Source organism: Hipposideros armiger, unplaced genomic scaffold (assembly GCF_001890085.2).
Source record: "Hipposideros armiger isolate ML-2016 unplaced genomic scaffold, ASM189008v1 scaffold_258, whole genome shotgun sequence".
In the NCBI taxonomy this organism is placed as follows: domain Eukaryota; kingdom Metazoa; phylum Chordata; class Mammalia; order Chiroptera; family Hipposideridae; genus Hipposideros; species Hipposideros armiger.
In genome coordinates this window covers 2,513,043-2,527,207 of record NW_017731608.1, presented here as the reverse complement: position 1 = coordinate 2,527,207, position 14,165 = coordinate 2,513,043, and the positions used below count along the sequence as shown (strand labels likewise).

Below are 14,165 nucleotides of genomic sequence, written 5' to 3'. Positions count from 1 at the left end.
AAGAATAAAATGACTACTGCCATATGGGACGCGCAGGTATAGAAGGCTTTGCGTTTCCCTTCCAAACCATGAGTCTTAAGGGAGTGTAATATGACCCCATAGGAAACTAGGAGAATGAAGAAGACAACAGTGCAAATTGCCCCTCCGTTAGCCATCATAGAAAGTCCAATGAGGGAGGTATTGGTGCAAGTAAGTTTCAATAAGGGGTACACGTCACACAGGAAGTTATCAATGACATTGGGGCCACAGAAAGAGAGCTGATAAATAAAGAGAAATTGAACCAATGAGTGCAGAAAGCCTCCAGTCCAGGCCACGAGCAGCATGAGAACACATACCCGCTGATTCATGATGATCAAATAATAAAGAGGTTTACAGATGGCCACATATCGGTCATAGGCCATCACCACCAGAAGAATGACTTCAGCACCAGCAATGAAATGATCCATAAAGACTTGAGCCATACAGGCACGGAAGGAAATTGTCTTTTTATCATACAGCAAGTCTACAATCATTTTTGGAGCAATGGTGGTAGAATAGACAGCATCTATAAATGATAAATAAGCCAGAAAGAAGTACATGGGGGACCCCAGTGACTGGCTGGCTCTGATGGTCACCATGATTAGCAGATTGCCCACTAGCGTCACAATGTAGATGAGTAAGAATGCAACAAAGAGAACTCTTTGTCCCTCAAGGCTTTGTGTGAGACCCAGGAGGATAAATTCAGTCACATTGTTCCTATTTTCCATGTGTTCTCCCGAAGGTGTGGCACTCAGGTGTCAAAGGCTGCAAACAAAAGGGCCAATAAGAATTTGAGAGGATCGCAAGCTTTATGTAAAAAATGTGATTCCTTACTCAACAGTGTTTACCTCACACAGAGTAACTCTAGAAAATGAGAGTTGCAATTTCCTCCACGATTACGCCATTCATTTCCACAAATTTCTTGCTTCAACTATATACAATGATGAGACTCCGGTATTCTATCTGGGAGGCATTATGTGAGTGCACATATCTGAGATGGTCTACTGCACAACAGAAAAGCTGCTTGCTTTCTCCAGAGTGTCTCTCACAAAGAAGGCATATTTTACATTATGTATCACCTCTTCTTATCTTCTTGAAAGATTTTTGGCCTTCTAAGGTCCACCATGAAAACAATCGCATCTCTAATTTTTTACATATTTACATAAATAGTATCTAATATAGGAGCATAAAATTATAGGCTGACGTTTAGATGAATGCCTTTGTGAGTTATTTTACTATGAGCTCCAAAAATTGAGGAATAAGTCACCCACAACAATGAAAGAACCAGACACATCATGAGTGCTCATTAAATGCTTATTGAACTTTAATTAATCAATTTTACAACTCATCAGAGATCAACTGAGTAGAAACAAATGTATTAAATTCTTCCCAGCCAAGAAAGTAATGTTTCGTCTGAGAATACACACATGCACGCGCGCGCGCGCGCGCGCGCACACACACACACACACACACACACACACACACACACACACTAAATTGACATTTATTACAATATAGGTTATTGGAGAGAAACAAAGGGATACTACCAAAAAATGTGTATAGGTATTACAATGATATTTTACTTACTTTCCAAAATTTTTTAGAATTGATTATTGCTGACCATAACTCAATTCAGAATGCAAAAAATTAAAAAGATTTTAGGCAGATCATGGTATAGTAGAATTCTATACTAAAAATCTGGAAATATTATTTAATTTTGCTCAGTCACCTTGGAAAAATCACATCCCAACTCATATTCGTATTAGAAAGGTTGTAATCTTTCCAGATGTGTGCATTTCTGAATTCTTCTTATTGAAACCTTTATCCTAAATGTAACACTTTTGCTGGTAGTCTATCTTTATATTAATCAGATGAATTAGCCTATGTTCAAGGTTATTTGATTAATCAATCGATTAAACCAGTTATTTTGCTCATATTGCTAGTTCTTGGTTATCTGAGTCTCTGTGGAATACAACACATTCATTCTCACTGGGGAAAAGCAATCATCTGTTGACCTTCTTAGATACAACCCAGGGCCAATTTTACATGTCATTTAGTGTTAAAAGAATTATTTTAAATGTGCTTCATTTTAGTGTCTACATTTGTAGGCCATCATTTGTAAAGGGCAGTGAGTTATTCTAGGAGATTTGCCCTTCTAGGCAAGCTAATTTGTAATCAAGCATCAGTGGAAGAATAAAAGTGTAGAGAGAGAAAATAAGAGGTAACTGAGAAAAGGCTGATAGAAACCAGCAAAGACCATAAGCCAAATGGAATATGCTTTGAAATTGATAACAGTTTGGTTTGGGGGGCTGGAATGACTTAGGAGTAGAGGAATTTCAGATTTCCTAAGATGTCAATTCGGAGGTGAACTGTACCATAACTCAGCCTCAGTGCCAGGATTTTCCTCTCAGAACCTTTATACTTCCAGACCAAAGAAAAATGAGAAAGTCAAATTCTAAACTTTAAGATATACCAGTAGAAGAAACTAGCTGCCTAACGGTATTCCATCTTCAGGGCTCCTGGAAGTTCATTGCACATATATGTAAATATCTTCACTTACAATTATGAAGCTATATCTGCATTTATAATGGAAAGTAAGTACTCACAATTCATAGGAGATGTCTGAGCATTCAAGAGATAACTTCCGGTAGAAGGATCTAACACCTTGACCTGTTGGGTGCCTACAACACTTATATGTAGCTGTGCTTCTGTCATCTGTTGGGTCTGTCAGGATAGTAAACATATCTCATCAACAACTGTATCTCCAGAATCTATAATTGTCCCTCATGGATTTTAAGTGGTTAATAAATATTTGTCTATTAAAATGTTCTTGTGAACATAATTATTACTCTGAATTATTTGAAAACGTTAATTTGACTCAGAATGATACAAAATTCTATACTTTATCAATATTGTCTTTTATTAAAGAATATATATGGGGGCCGGCCGAGTGGCGCAATGGTTGGGAGCTGGCTTGGGATGCCCGAGGGCCCCGGTTCGGATCCCACATATGAGGGCCAGTGACACTGCCCTCCGCAGCTGGGATGCTGAGCAACAGCTCAACCTGGAGCTGGGCTGCCGTGAGTCACTGGTGACGGCGTGGGCTGCAGCCCCTGTGGCAGTGCGTTGCCATGGGCTGCCGTGTGTAGCCAGCAGCCAGCGTGAGCGGCCAGCAGCCAGCGTGATCGGCCGTCCAGAGGCCGGCGACTGATCTGCCTAGCCCGGGAAGAGCACAATGATGGTGCCAGCTTGGGCCAGTGGAGCAACGTCCTCCACAACTAGACTGAAGAACAAAACGACAGCAATTTGTCTGTTCCCCTTCCCCCAATTCCCCAACACTGTTCCTATCCCCCCAATTCCCCAATTTAAAAAAAAATCTTTAAAAAAAAAGAAAGAATATATATGTACTTCAAATATTTGTGAGAGTCTTCAAATTGCTGAACATATTCAATGAGATAAAAAAAATCGCTAAGGAATGGTCAACAATGTAAATCCATGATAATTATCCCACAATGACAATGAAAACAAGATAAATTCAGTAGATCTACACAACGCCAAATTCAACAACATAAGATAGAAAAACAAGCCACTTATATAGTATACAAGGTGTAAAATATTGGGAAATACTTTCATTAGCAAGATATTAAAAATTATAGGCTCTGAAATTTTAAGTTTCAGTCTATATCCTTTTCAAACACAATCACAGTCCATGCCTACATGTTTCTATTGAATTGTCTGTATAGTAAAACCTGTTTGCCATGTAAGCAATAGCTTTTTGTTAATTAATTGAGCAGAGACCATAAAAATGATGCAGCAAAAATTTTGAGGTCCTAATAAATATCTGAGATCTGATTTTTTTTAAATAAAAAAAGATTCATTTTAAAGAAATATCACAGTTTCCAAGTCAATTTCCTCATAGTAAAGAAAAAAAGCTACCTCTAAAACCTGAATGTGGCTGAACAGACTTGTGGGACAAATATAGAAAAATAACAATCAGAGAGGGTAGCGTGCCTATATCATATATATGCATAGTCTTTGTCAGCGTTTTATTTGTTTGTTTGTTTTGTTTTATAATTTTGCAGAGGTGGCCCTGGATGCCTGCCGTGTACTTTATGAGAATTCAGGTTCTAAATTCTGGTTGGGTATTTGAGCCTTAGTATCTATACTTACCAACCCTGTGACCTTGGATAAATTACTCAATATCACCTGTAGAATGAGACTCATAATAGCATCTAACATGTAGGATGGTTTTAAGGATTAAACAGAGTAATGCATATAAAGCTCTCTGAAAATTGCCTGACAAATAGTCACTAAATTCAAGATATTTATTTATATTAAATATACTGTTACTTATTTCCCCATGTAACTTTAGTGCCACATCTCTGCAATTAGTTTTATATGAGTTTCCCCAAATTATCCAAAGGAACATTCCCTGAGGGATGGGGGAATTGAATGGGTCATTATTGTATACAATTATGGAAACTATACTTTTTTACCATTTGTATCACTGCATGGAAATTTCCTTGGCTGTCTTTCTCCATACCTCATTGTCCTCTTTGAAATTTATCATTAAAACTAATCTAAGGGATCTTCTTTTTCTAAATTAAGAGGTCAACTGGATGCATATTATGATGTGTGCAATTTCATTCACAATATTTTTAAGACCCTAAAGATGGGAAAATACCTAGGCAATTAATTCACAGACAGAAATAGATGTTGGCATTTTCTTTTGTATTCTGTAGTTTTTGTATCTAACAAAGTTCATGAGTTCTATTTCCACAGACACTAAAATTCACTTTCTAATAAGGTATAATAAGTACGGGTCTTATGAGTTTAATAAATAAATTTCTCTGAACTCATGTTTTCACATTGTAAGTTTTTACTTTCCCTTTGTAATACAGGGCTACTAATTTACATATCGAAATGTTATTTGGGGTATAGCCACAAAAGAACAGGAACTAGAGATTTGAACATGTTCACTGCAGCATGATTCCCAATAGCCAAAAGATGGAAACAAATGTCTATCAAATACTGAATGTATAAACACATTGTGGTATATACAGACAATGGAATATTACTGAGCCTTCAATAGGAAATTCTAACACATGCTACAACATGGATGAATCTTGAAAACATTATGCTAAATACAATAAGTCAGGCACAAATATTTTATGATCTCCCTTCTATGAAGTACCTAGAAAAGTTATACACACAGAAATAGAAAGTACAATAATGGTTGCTAGGGGCAGAGGGGGGAAGGAAATGAGGAGTTATTGTTTAACGAGTGTAGAGTTTCAGTTTGGGATGATTAAAAAGTCCTGGAAATGAATGTGGCAATGAATGCACAATACTGTTAGGTATATTTTACCACAAAAAAAAAAAACACTACCAACAGAAATGAAATCTCTACACAGAGCCACAGCATTTAAAGACACCACACACACAATAACAATTTATAAAGAGCTATAGTAATCCCTACTATTATCATCAATGTATTAAGATACAAAATAACTTGGATTCCCCATAAAAAGCACTCTAAGAAAGTTATCGTGGAGACCTTATACATGTCACATTATATTGTTATGTTATGCTATGTGTTTTCTCTATTTCAGTTTGCATTTAAACAACTCTAGTACAAAATATTGAAGAAAATTACTTGTCATTGTGCTTATTCAATATTTTACGAAATGGAGAAAATGTATGTACTACTATATTTCTAGAGCTTCTGGCATAAAACATTTGAGATAAAATGATAAAATCTGTTCTTAAGAAAGATACATAATTCATTCCAAGTAAGTCTATTTTGCCCTGTTCTCATAGCAGTGAAGAGTTTTTCTGAATATGTTACCTGAGTTTTCTATTTCCTCTTCTGTCCCTCATTCCAAATCCAGGCATCTGTAATTCTATCTTCAGTCCTGGAAGATAGCAGCTTAGTTTGCTGAAGATAAGTCAGGATTGCCACCACATCAATCCAGATGTGGCTACAGAGAAAAGATCACGGTACACCTAGTCACTGCAGTTGGATATGCTTGTCATACCCAGGTATATCTCTCATTGCCTCCAAAAAGCATGACCATCTTATTCAACTTTCATAAACATTTTACAGTTGGATGATGGAATTATCCAAAGTTGGCTTTAAGAAGATACAGTTGGTATGATTGATGAGTCACCAAATTTGAAAACTGTCATTGAGAATATGTATTAAGAAACAAATGTGATATATAGATGATGTATTCCAGAATTGTACACTTGAAATGTATGTAATTTTACTAATCATTGTCACCAATAAATATTAATTTTTAAAAAAGATCAAATTTAAAACTTAATTATTATGTTTAACTACCCAAATTAATTGAACACAGCTGTAATAACATATTTAGTCTATAATTCAGAGAGCTGGATAATCAAAGAAATGGGCTTTGTTTTGAATATTTTTAAAGCATTCATATCACTTTTACTATGGTTCATATCTAGCAAAGGACTAGCTTTCATTTTACATCTTAATGGTAGCATTAATACCCAAAGAGAAATCTCCCAGGTAAAGGAAGATATGATTGGGCACTTAATCAATAAAAAATAACAAATCATTTCACTTTGTTACAACAGTTTGTCCCTGAGGCTGCTTGTACAAAATTAAATTCATTAAGAAATCAGGCTCTAGAGAACTGAGACTTCCACACGATTCTTCCAATGCATTCTGTACTTTAGAGGTTTTTCCTAGCCAATCACTTTAGGGGAATTAAGTGAAAAAATAGCAATCTAACAGCAAAGAGTAAGTCATTTATTAGTAGCAAAAACATAAGATTGCATGATTCAACCCTTCAAAAGCCATAGAACTCACTTGAATCAAAGAGGGAGGCGCTTTTAACAGCTCTACATACTGGCCCCTTAGACTAATTATAATCTCAGTGACCTATCTTCAACATCATTGATTCTTTCTTCCACTTATTCAAATCTACTTTTGAGCCGCTTTGGTGATTTTTTTTATTTCATTTATTATACTTTCAACTCTAGAATCTATTTTTGTTCTTTTCCATAATTTTCATCTGTTTATTGATATATATCATTTAGCTGTTGAGACACTGTTTTATAGTTCTTTCCTTTAGACATGGTTTTATTTAGCTATTTGACTATTTTAAAATAACCAAAATCTGTCACTGATCTTATAAATTTCCCCATTACAAAGTTGAGAGCCACATAATTTCACTGGTATGTGGAATACAAAACTGAAAGCAACAAAGGAACAAGACAAACAAATAAAGAAACAAAACCCCATAGACAATAGTTAATAGGCAATAGTTAAGTGGTTACCAGAGGGTAAGAGGGGAGGAGGGTGTTAGATGGGGGTAAGGGGGTCAAATACATGGTGATGGAAGGAGAACTGACTCTGGGTGGTGAACACACAATGCAACATATAAATGATGTATTACAGAATTGTACACTTGAAACCTATGTAACTTTACTAACCATTGTCACCCCCAATAAACTTTAATTTAAAAACAAAGAGGAAGCATCTGACATGATAAAATGATGGAATGGGATGCTGAAAAGCTCTATGACAGTGCCACCTGAAATAACACAAAATAACATCGGTTTGTTATCCTAAGGGATGTGGTATACACTTAAGCCAAGAGCTATACCTAAATCAAGACCATCTCTCACAAATGGTGAATCCAATGTAGAGGTCAGAATAACTCTCATCACTCTTACACCTATTACACATAATAACCCACTTAAGGTATTTTTTATTCAGGTGACTTGGAAATTTGAATTCAATATGTTTAGAAGCCCTGTGCCCACCGAAAAATGCTTTTACCAATGAACGCAGTCGTTGTTCCATCAAATTATAAATAGAAACTGTCCATAGTTATGTTGGGCTCCCCATGCTGATGAAACAGGCAGAAAGATCCATGTACTGAGTTGAGTACTTGATTCTAATCAACAAAGGGAAATTGGGTTGCTGCACACAAATTAAGGCATGGAAACAATGTCTGAAAACTCCTTCTACTCCCATACCCAGTAGAGAGCCGTGAGAAACTGAGGCAAACTAATAAAACAGAATCATTACAAATTTTACTCCTATAGTAATGAAGGGTTGGCTGACCCGACTGGGTAGAATACTCTGACTAGCCAAGAAACTGGCAGAAAGCAAAACGAATATAAAATTGGTGGTTCAAAAGTTATGATTATTAACTTTGGTCATATGACAAGCTGACTCCTACACAGTACATCAACCAAGTAAACTTGCCCTTCAGCCGCTGGTGAGGTTCAGCCAGTGGGAAAAATAACAAGAGATCAGAGAGTGAAAATACATGAAGGTATTAATGCCTCTGGCACTTTCCCTCATCAGCCCTGGTTTGGAATTGGCTGTGCCTCCCTCATCAAGCCACAGCTCCTGTCAAGTGACCCTCCCTTTACCACTACAGTTATTACCATGTTCTGAAAATATCTCCTTCTTTTGCCCCTTCATAACTAGGGTAGAAATGAGTTCCCACTGTTGCTGTACTGGGTACTTCACCATTTCAAAAAATTATTTTTTTAAAGTTTATTGGGGTGACAATTGTTAGTAAAGTGACATAGGTTTCAGGTATCTAGTTCTGTAATGCATCATCTATATATCACATTGTGTGTTCACCACCCAGAGTCAGTTCTCTTTCCATCACCATATATATAAAATATACAAGGAATTCATACAATTCAACAACAACAACAAAATTCCAATTTAAAAACAGATGGAAGACCTGAATAGACATTTCTCCAAAGAGGACACACAAATGGCCAATAGACATCTGAAAAAATGTTCAATGTCACTAATCATCAGAGAAATGCAAATAAAAACCACAATGAGATATCACCTCACACCAGGTAGAATGACTATCATCAACAAAACAAATAATAACAAGAGTTGGAGAGTCTGTGGAGAAAAAGGAACTCTCATACACTGTTGATGGGAATACAGATTGGTGCAGCTGCTATGGAAGGCAGTGTGGAGGTTCCTCAAAAAATTAAGAATAGAATTTCCATAAGACACAGCAATCCCTCTCCTGGGTATCTACCCAAAAAATCTGAAAACAATTATCAGTAAAGATATATGTGCTCCAATGTTCATTGCAGCTTTGTTTACAGTGGCCAAGACATGGAAACAACCAAAGTGTCCTTCAATAGATGAATGGATAAAGAAGATGTGGTGTATATACACAACAGAATGCTATTCTGCTATAAAAAAAATGAAATAGTGCCATTTGTGACAACATGAATGAATCTTGAGATTATTATACTAAGCAAAATAAATCAGACAGAAAAAGTCGAGAAGCATATGATTTCACTCATATGTGGTATATAAAACTGAAAACAACAAAAGAACAAGACAAACAAATAAAGAAAATAACCTCTGAGCTGGCCAAGTGGTGCATTGGTTAAGAGCTGGCTTGGGACGCCAGATCTGGGCAGCAGGGCACCAGTTCGGATCCCACATGAGGGCCAGTGACACTGCGCCCTCTACAGCTAAGATGGTGAACAACGGCTCAACCTGGAGCTGGGCTGCCCTGCATCACCGGTGATGGTGTAGGCTGCAGATCCTGCCGCAGTGGGCTGCCATAAGCTACTGTGTGTGGCTGGCAGCCAGCGTGAGCTGCCAAGAGACGTAGTGAGCGGCCATCCAGAGGCCCACAACTGATCTGCCTCAGCCGGGAAGAGCACAATGATAATACCAACATGGGCCAGTGAAGCGACATCCTCTACAACTAGACTGAAAAACCAAAGGACAGCAACTTGTCTGTTCCCCTTCCCCCAATTCCCCAGCACTGTTCCCCTCCCCCAATTCCCCAATTGAAAAAAAAAAACTAAAACAGACAAACAAAAAAACTCAGACAATAGTTCAGTGGTCACCAGAGGGCAAGGGGGAAGGGGAATGATACATGAGGGTAAAAGAGGTCATATAGGGTGATGGAAAGAGAACTGACTCTGGGTGGTGAACACATATGTGGTATATAGATGATGTATTACAGATTGCACACCAGAAACCTATGTAACTTCACTAAGAATTGTCACCCCAATAAACTTTAATTTTTAAAAAAACCTATCATATTAATTGAAAGAGGTCAATAAAATGACTGAATTGATTAAACTGATATTTATTAGTAACTTTCATGAATACTAGCCATAATTTTGTGAAAATGATATTTTTCATTAATGCAACCCAAATTACAAAATATATGGAAATAAACTCAAAATGTGAAAGACCTATATTATGAAAGCATAGAAGAGTTGTTGAAGAATCCGAAAGGCCTGAATGAATACACAGATTTTCAGGTCTCCAGATAGAATAATTCAGTGTGATCAAGATATCAATCTCTTGCAGAGAAGTGAACCCTACAAAAATCTTTTGATCAATAAGGTCTTTTTGGCAGTGGCTCGGCTGGTTAAGAGCTCACTTGGGAGCGCCAGCTCTGAGCAGCAGGGCTGCGGTTGGATCCCACATGGAGGGCCAGTGACGCTCGCCCTCTACAGCTAAGATGATGAACAACAGCTCAACCTGGAGCTGGGCTGCTGTGAGTCACGGGCGACCACGTAGGCTGCAGCAGAGCTGCAAGTGGGCTGCTGTGAGCTACGTGAGTGGCTGGCAGCCAGCGTGAGTGGCCGGCAGCCGGTGTGAGCTGCTGGGAGCTGCTGTAAGCAGCCGACCAATGACCAACGACTGATTGCCTCACCCAGGAAGAGCACAATGATCATACCAACATGGGCCTGTAAAGCAACGTTCTCCACAACTAGACTGAAGAACGAAAACAGCAATTTGTCTACCTGTCTGTTCTCCTCCCCTGATTCCCCAATGCTGTTCCCCTTCCCCCAATTCCCCAATAAAATCTTTAAAAAAAGATATTTATATAGTGATACAATAATGTATCATTGTTGTACTATAAAAAATTATGACACCACAATATTTTTTGCAATTTATAACATTGCATGTTGTAATATAAATGTTGTTACTCATGTATCACTATTATCCTTTCATGTTTTATAATATTTTTCAAAGATATCAATTCTCTTTCAAATTAATTCAACATTTAATATATTTTCAGTCAAAATCTTAGATTTCTAAGACCTCTAAAATTTTTCTAGTATTTATGTGGAAAATAATTGTTTGAAATAGAAAATGTAGTTTTTAATAACAATATTGAGTGGTACACTTCTTATCAGATATCAAAATCTACTTACCTAACCTAAAATAATGGGGTATTTGCTTAGGAATAATTAATCAATCAAAAGAAAGTAATCCAGAAATAGGACTTTAAATATAGTAAATATGACATATCAGATTAGGGAAGTAGGTTGGCTTTTTGAAAAATGTGTTGAAAAACTTTTTTAAGTCAACAGAAAACCATTTAAAAGGCAGGCTTAAATTCTTTACACATATGCGCGCGCGCGCGCACACACACACACACACACACACACACACACGTTTCATCTCTCTATTTAAAACTTCCCACCATATACATGCAAATGTGTGTACTCAAAGCTTTAAAAATAAAAAATAAGTGAACTAGAAAAAAATATTTATGAATTTTTATGTAATCTTGAATTAAAATGCAGAAACTCTGATGAATATGATTGACAACATTGAAATGAAAAAAGTATAACTATTCCACATCACAAAAACACTATTTAGGAAAAATTTTTAAGCTTAGTTTTATAATGTACAAAATCTCTTTTAAATCAATAAAATATTTTGAACATGCCAATTAAGTCAGATAAAGTATATTAAAAGGTTAGTCATAAAAGAAGTAAAGTACTAATAGCTAAATACCTCACTATTAACAAAATTAATACAAGTGAGATATAATTTTGCTTATATTGTAAAAATTACAAATATTAATCAAAATCTATGTTCAGTAAGTCTGTGGGGAAAAGTAACAAATATATAGGAGGAAATTTATTAAAAGATATAAAGAAAGAAGTTTTTAGAAAATTTTTCAAAAGATTAAGGGCATTAAAGATCTAAATGAGTTCAGAATTATGTAATAGTCATGTGTAGGATGATTCAATTGTCAATAGCGTCAGTGCAATTCCAATATAAAAATCCAACAGCGTTTTTTACCATGACAAGCTGAATTAATATGTATATGGAGAAACAAAGGCCTAATGTGGCCAAATCTCTTTTAAAAAAAAGACATGTTGAGAGACTTGTCCTGTCAGATATGAAAACTTATTATAAAGTTATATAAATAAGCACAAGTTTAGAAAATTGATTATTTGACCATAACAAATAAATCGAAACTAAAGTCAGACATAAATAAAAAACTCAATATGTGGAAGTATGAACAATTTGATAAATGATGCATAGACAATTTGTTCCCCACATTAGAAAAAAATTAAATAAAGCATTTACTTCACAGTGTACACACCCACAAAAATCAATGGTCAGTGGATTAACTTTTAAAATTAAAAAATGCAGTATTTGAAATCCTTAGAAGACAACATAGAATGATATTTTCCTGGCCACATGATACAGAATAAATTGTTAAGTAAGACGTATAAACGCTAACCATACAAAGACTGAGAAATTTAACTACATTTTTTACTTAGAAATTTGACTACATTTAAGTTCTGATTCATCAAATAAAATGATAGAAGTGCAAAAAAGAAAACTTTGCAATACACATAAACAAAAAAGAAATGGGACGGCCGAGCTGAGCTGCCGCTGAGCTGCCAACAGGTGACAGGATGGCTCAGCTAAAAAAAAAAAAAACACATGAGTACACAGGATTCCTAAAAAAACTCCAACAAATTAATAAGAGAAAAACAACCCAGTAAAAAAAGTGGCAAAAGATATGAATACGCATTTCATAGAAGATGGTAAAAAATAAATGCCCAATAACCATGAAAATATGCTCAACTTCAATAGTAATAAGGATTGCAGAATGAAGCCACAATAAAGTCATATTCTTATACTTGTTAGATTTGCAAAAATACCAAACATTTGACAATATCAAGTGTTGGCCAGAGTGTGGAGTGATGGAGCTGTTACACACAGCTGGCAGGTAATACAACTTTAGGAGAAAATTGTAACCATCTGCAAAAGTGAACGTGTAAACACCCTACTTACACAAAAGAACCGCTTACAGGATGTCTACAACAGCACTCTGTGCAATATCAAAATCTAGAAACAACCCAAATGACCACTGACTGAATGGATACGTAATCTGTGGTATATTCAGACATGGAATAATATATAGCAGGGAATGATGGGATCAGGTCGAGACAGGCAACAGCATAAATCTTAGACAGTTAACATCGTGGATAAAAGCAAGTTTCAGAAAACTATGTCTTGCGTTGTATAATTTTAATAAAAATAAGGAATGTGAAACTCTAAACGATATACTTTAAGGATACATACATATGTAGTTAAACTCTTTTTAACTGTGGTTAACGAAACACTCAGCATGGGGATTACCCCTGGGAGGGGGCAGAGCAATGGCATCAGGGAGGTAGTTTCCATGATATTGGTCAAAATTTAGGCAAGAGGCTACAACATTTACATAAATTGCATATATTTATTGGTATGCATGAAAAATACATTAAAAATTTTTAAAGTAAGAAAAGTTCAAAATATTTTTTAAATTAGAAAACTCTTATAAAGCATAGCTGATATTCCATATTACAATGAAAGCAATTCCATTTTCTCCTAGTTTGGGATGTTCCAGGATGGGCTACAGACCGAGAAAAGCCTGTTGTTCAAACATGAAATTGAAAAACAAAATTCTGTTTGTACCAAAACAAATCACGATTAAGTCTAGATTTAAAGTATTTAAGTCAACTTTTAGAGAACAGATTGCTGTGCAAAATAACACATTTCTTTACCCATATCTTCAGTATCGTGAGGACAAAATATGAAGCTTAGCTTTTCTATTCTTAAAGAATTGCAAAAATGCACATAAAAACTAGTGAGCTAAAGCATGAAAATATGTTGACAGCTTGGATTAGTATGGGTTTCTATCCTATCAAGAACTAGAATCTGTTTTCATCATCAACCACCCCAAACAGATTTACCCCAGCCTGTGAATACATCCAACATCCCACCTAACAAAATTGCTAACAAAAGTGCCTTTAACCAAATATATCATCTCCCATCTAAATATCCTGAACTGAAA

At 35.9% G+C, this 14,165-nt stretch overlaps 1 protein-coding gene across 1 annotated transcript; it reads right to left on the bottom strand.

Moving 5' to 3' along the window:
• Nucleotides 1–8: 8 nt before the first annotated feature.
• Nucleotides 9–791, bottom strand: LOC109390198 (olfactory receptor 4A15-like; the record flags this gene model as incomplete). The annotated part of the gene is made up of 1 exon (XM_019656339.1): nt 9–791. A coding segment is annotated over exon 1 (738 nt), but the record flags the coding sequence as incomplete, so codon positions are not given.
• Nucleotides 792–14,165: the final 13,374 nt, after the last annotated feature.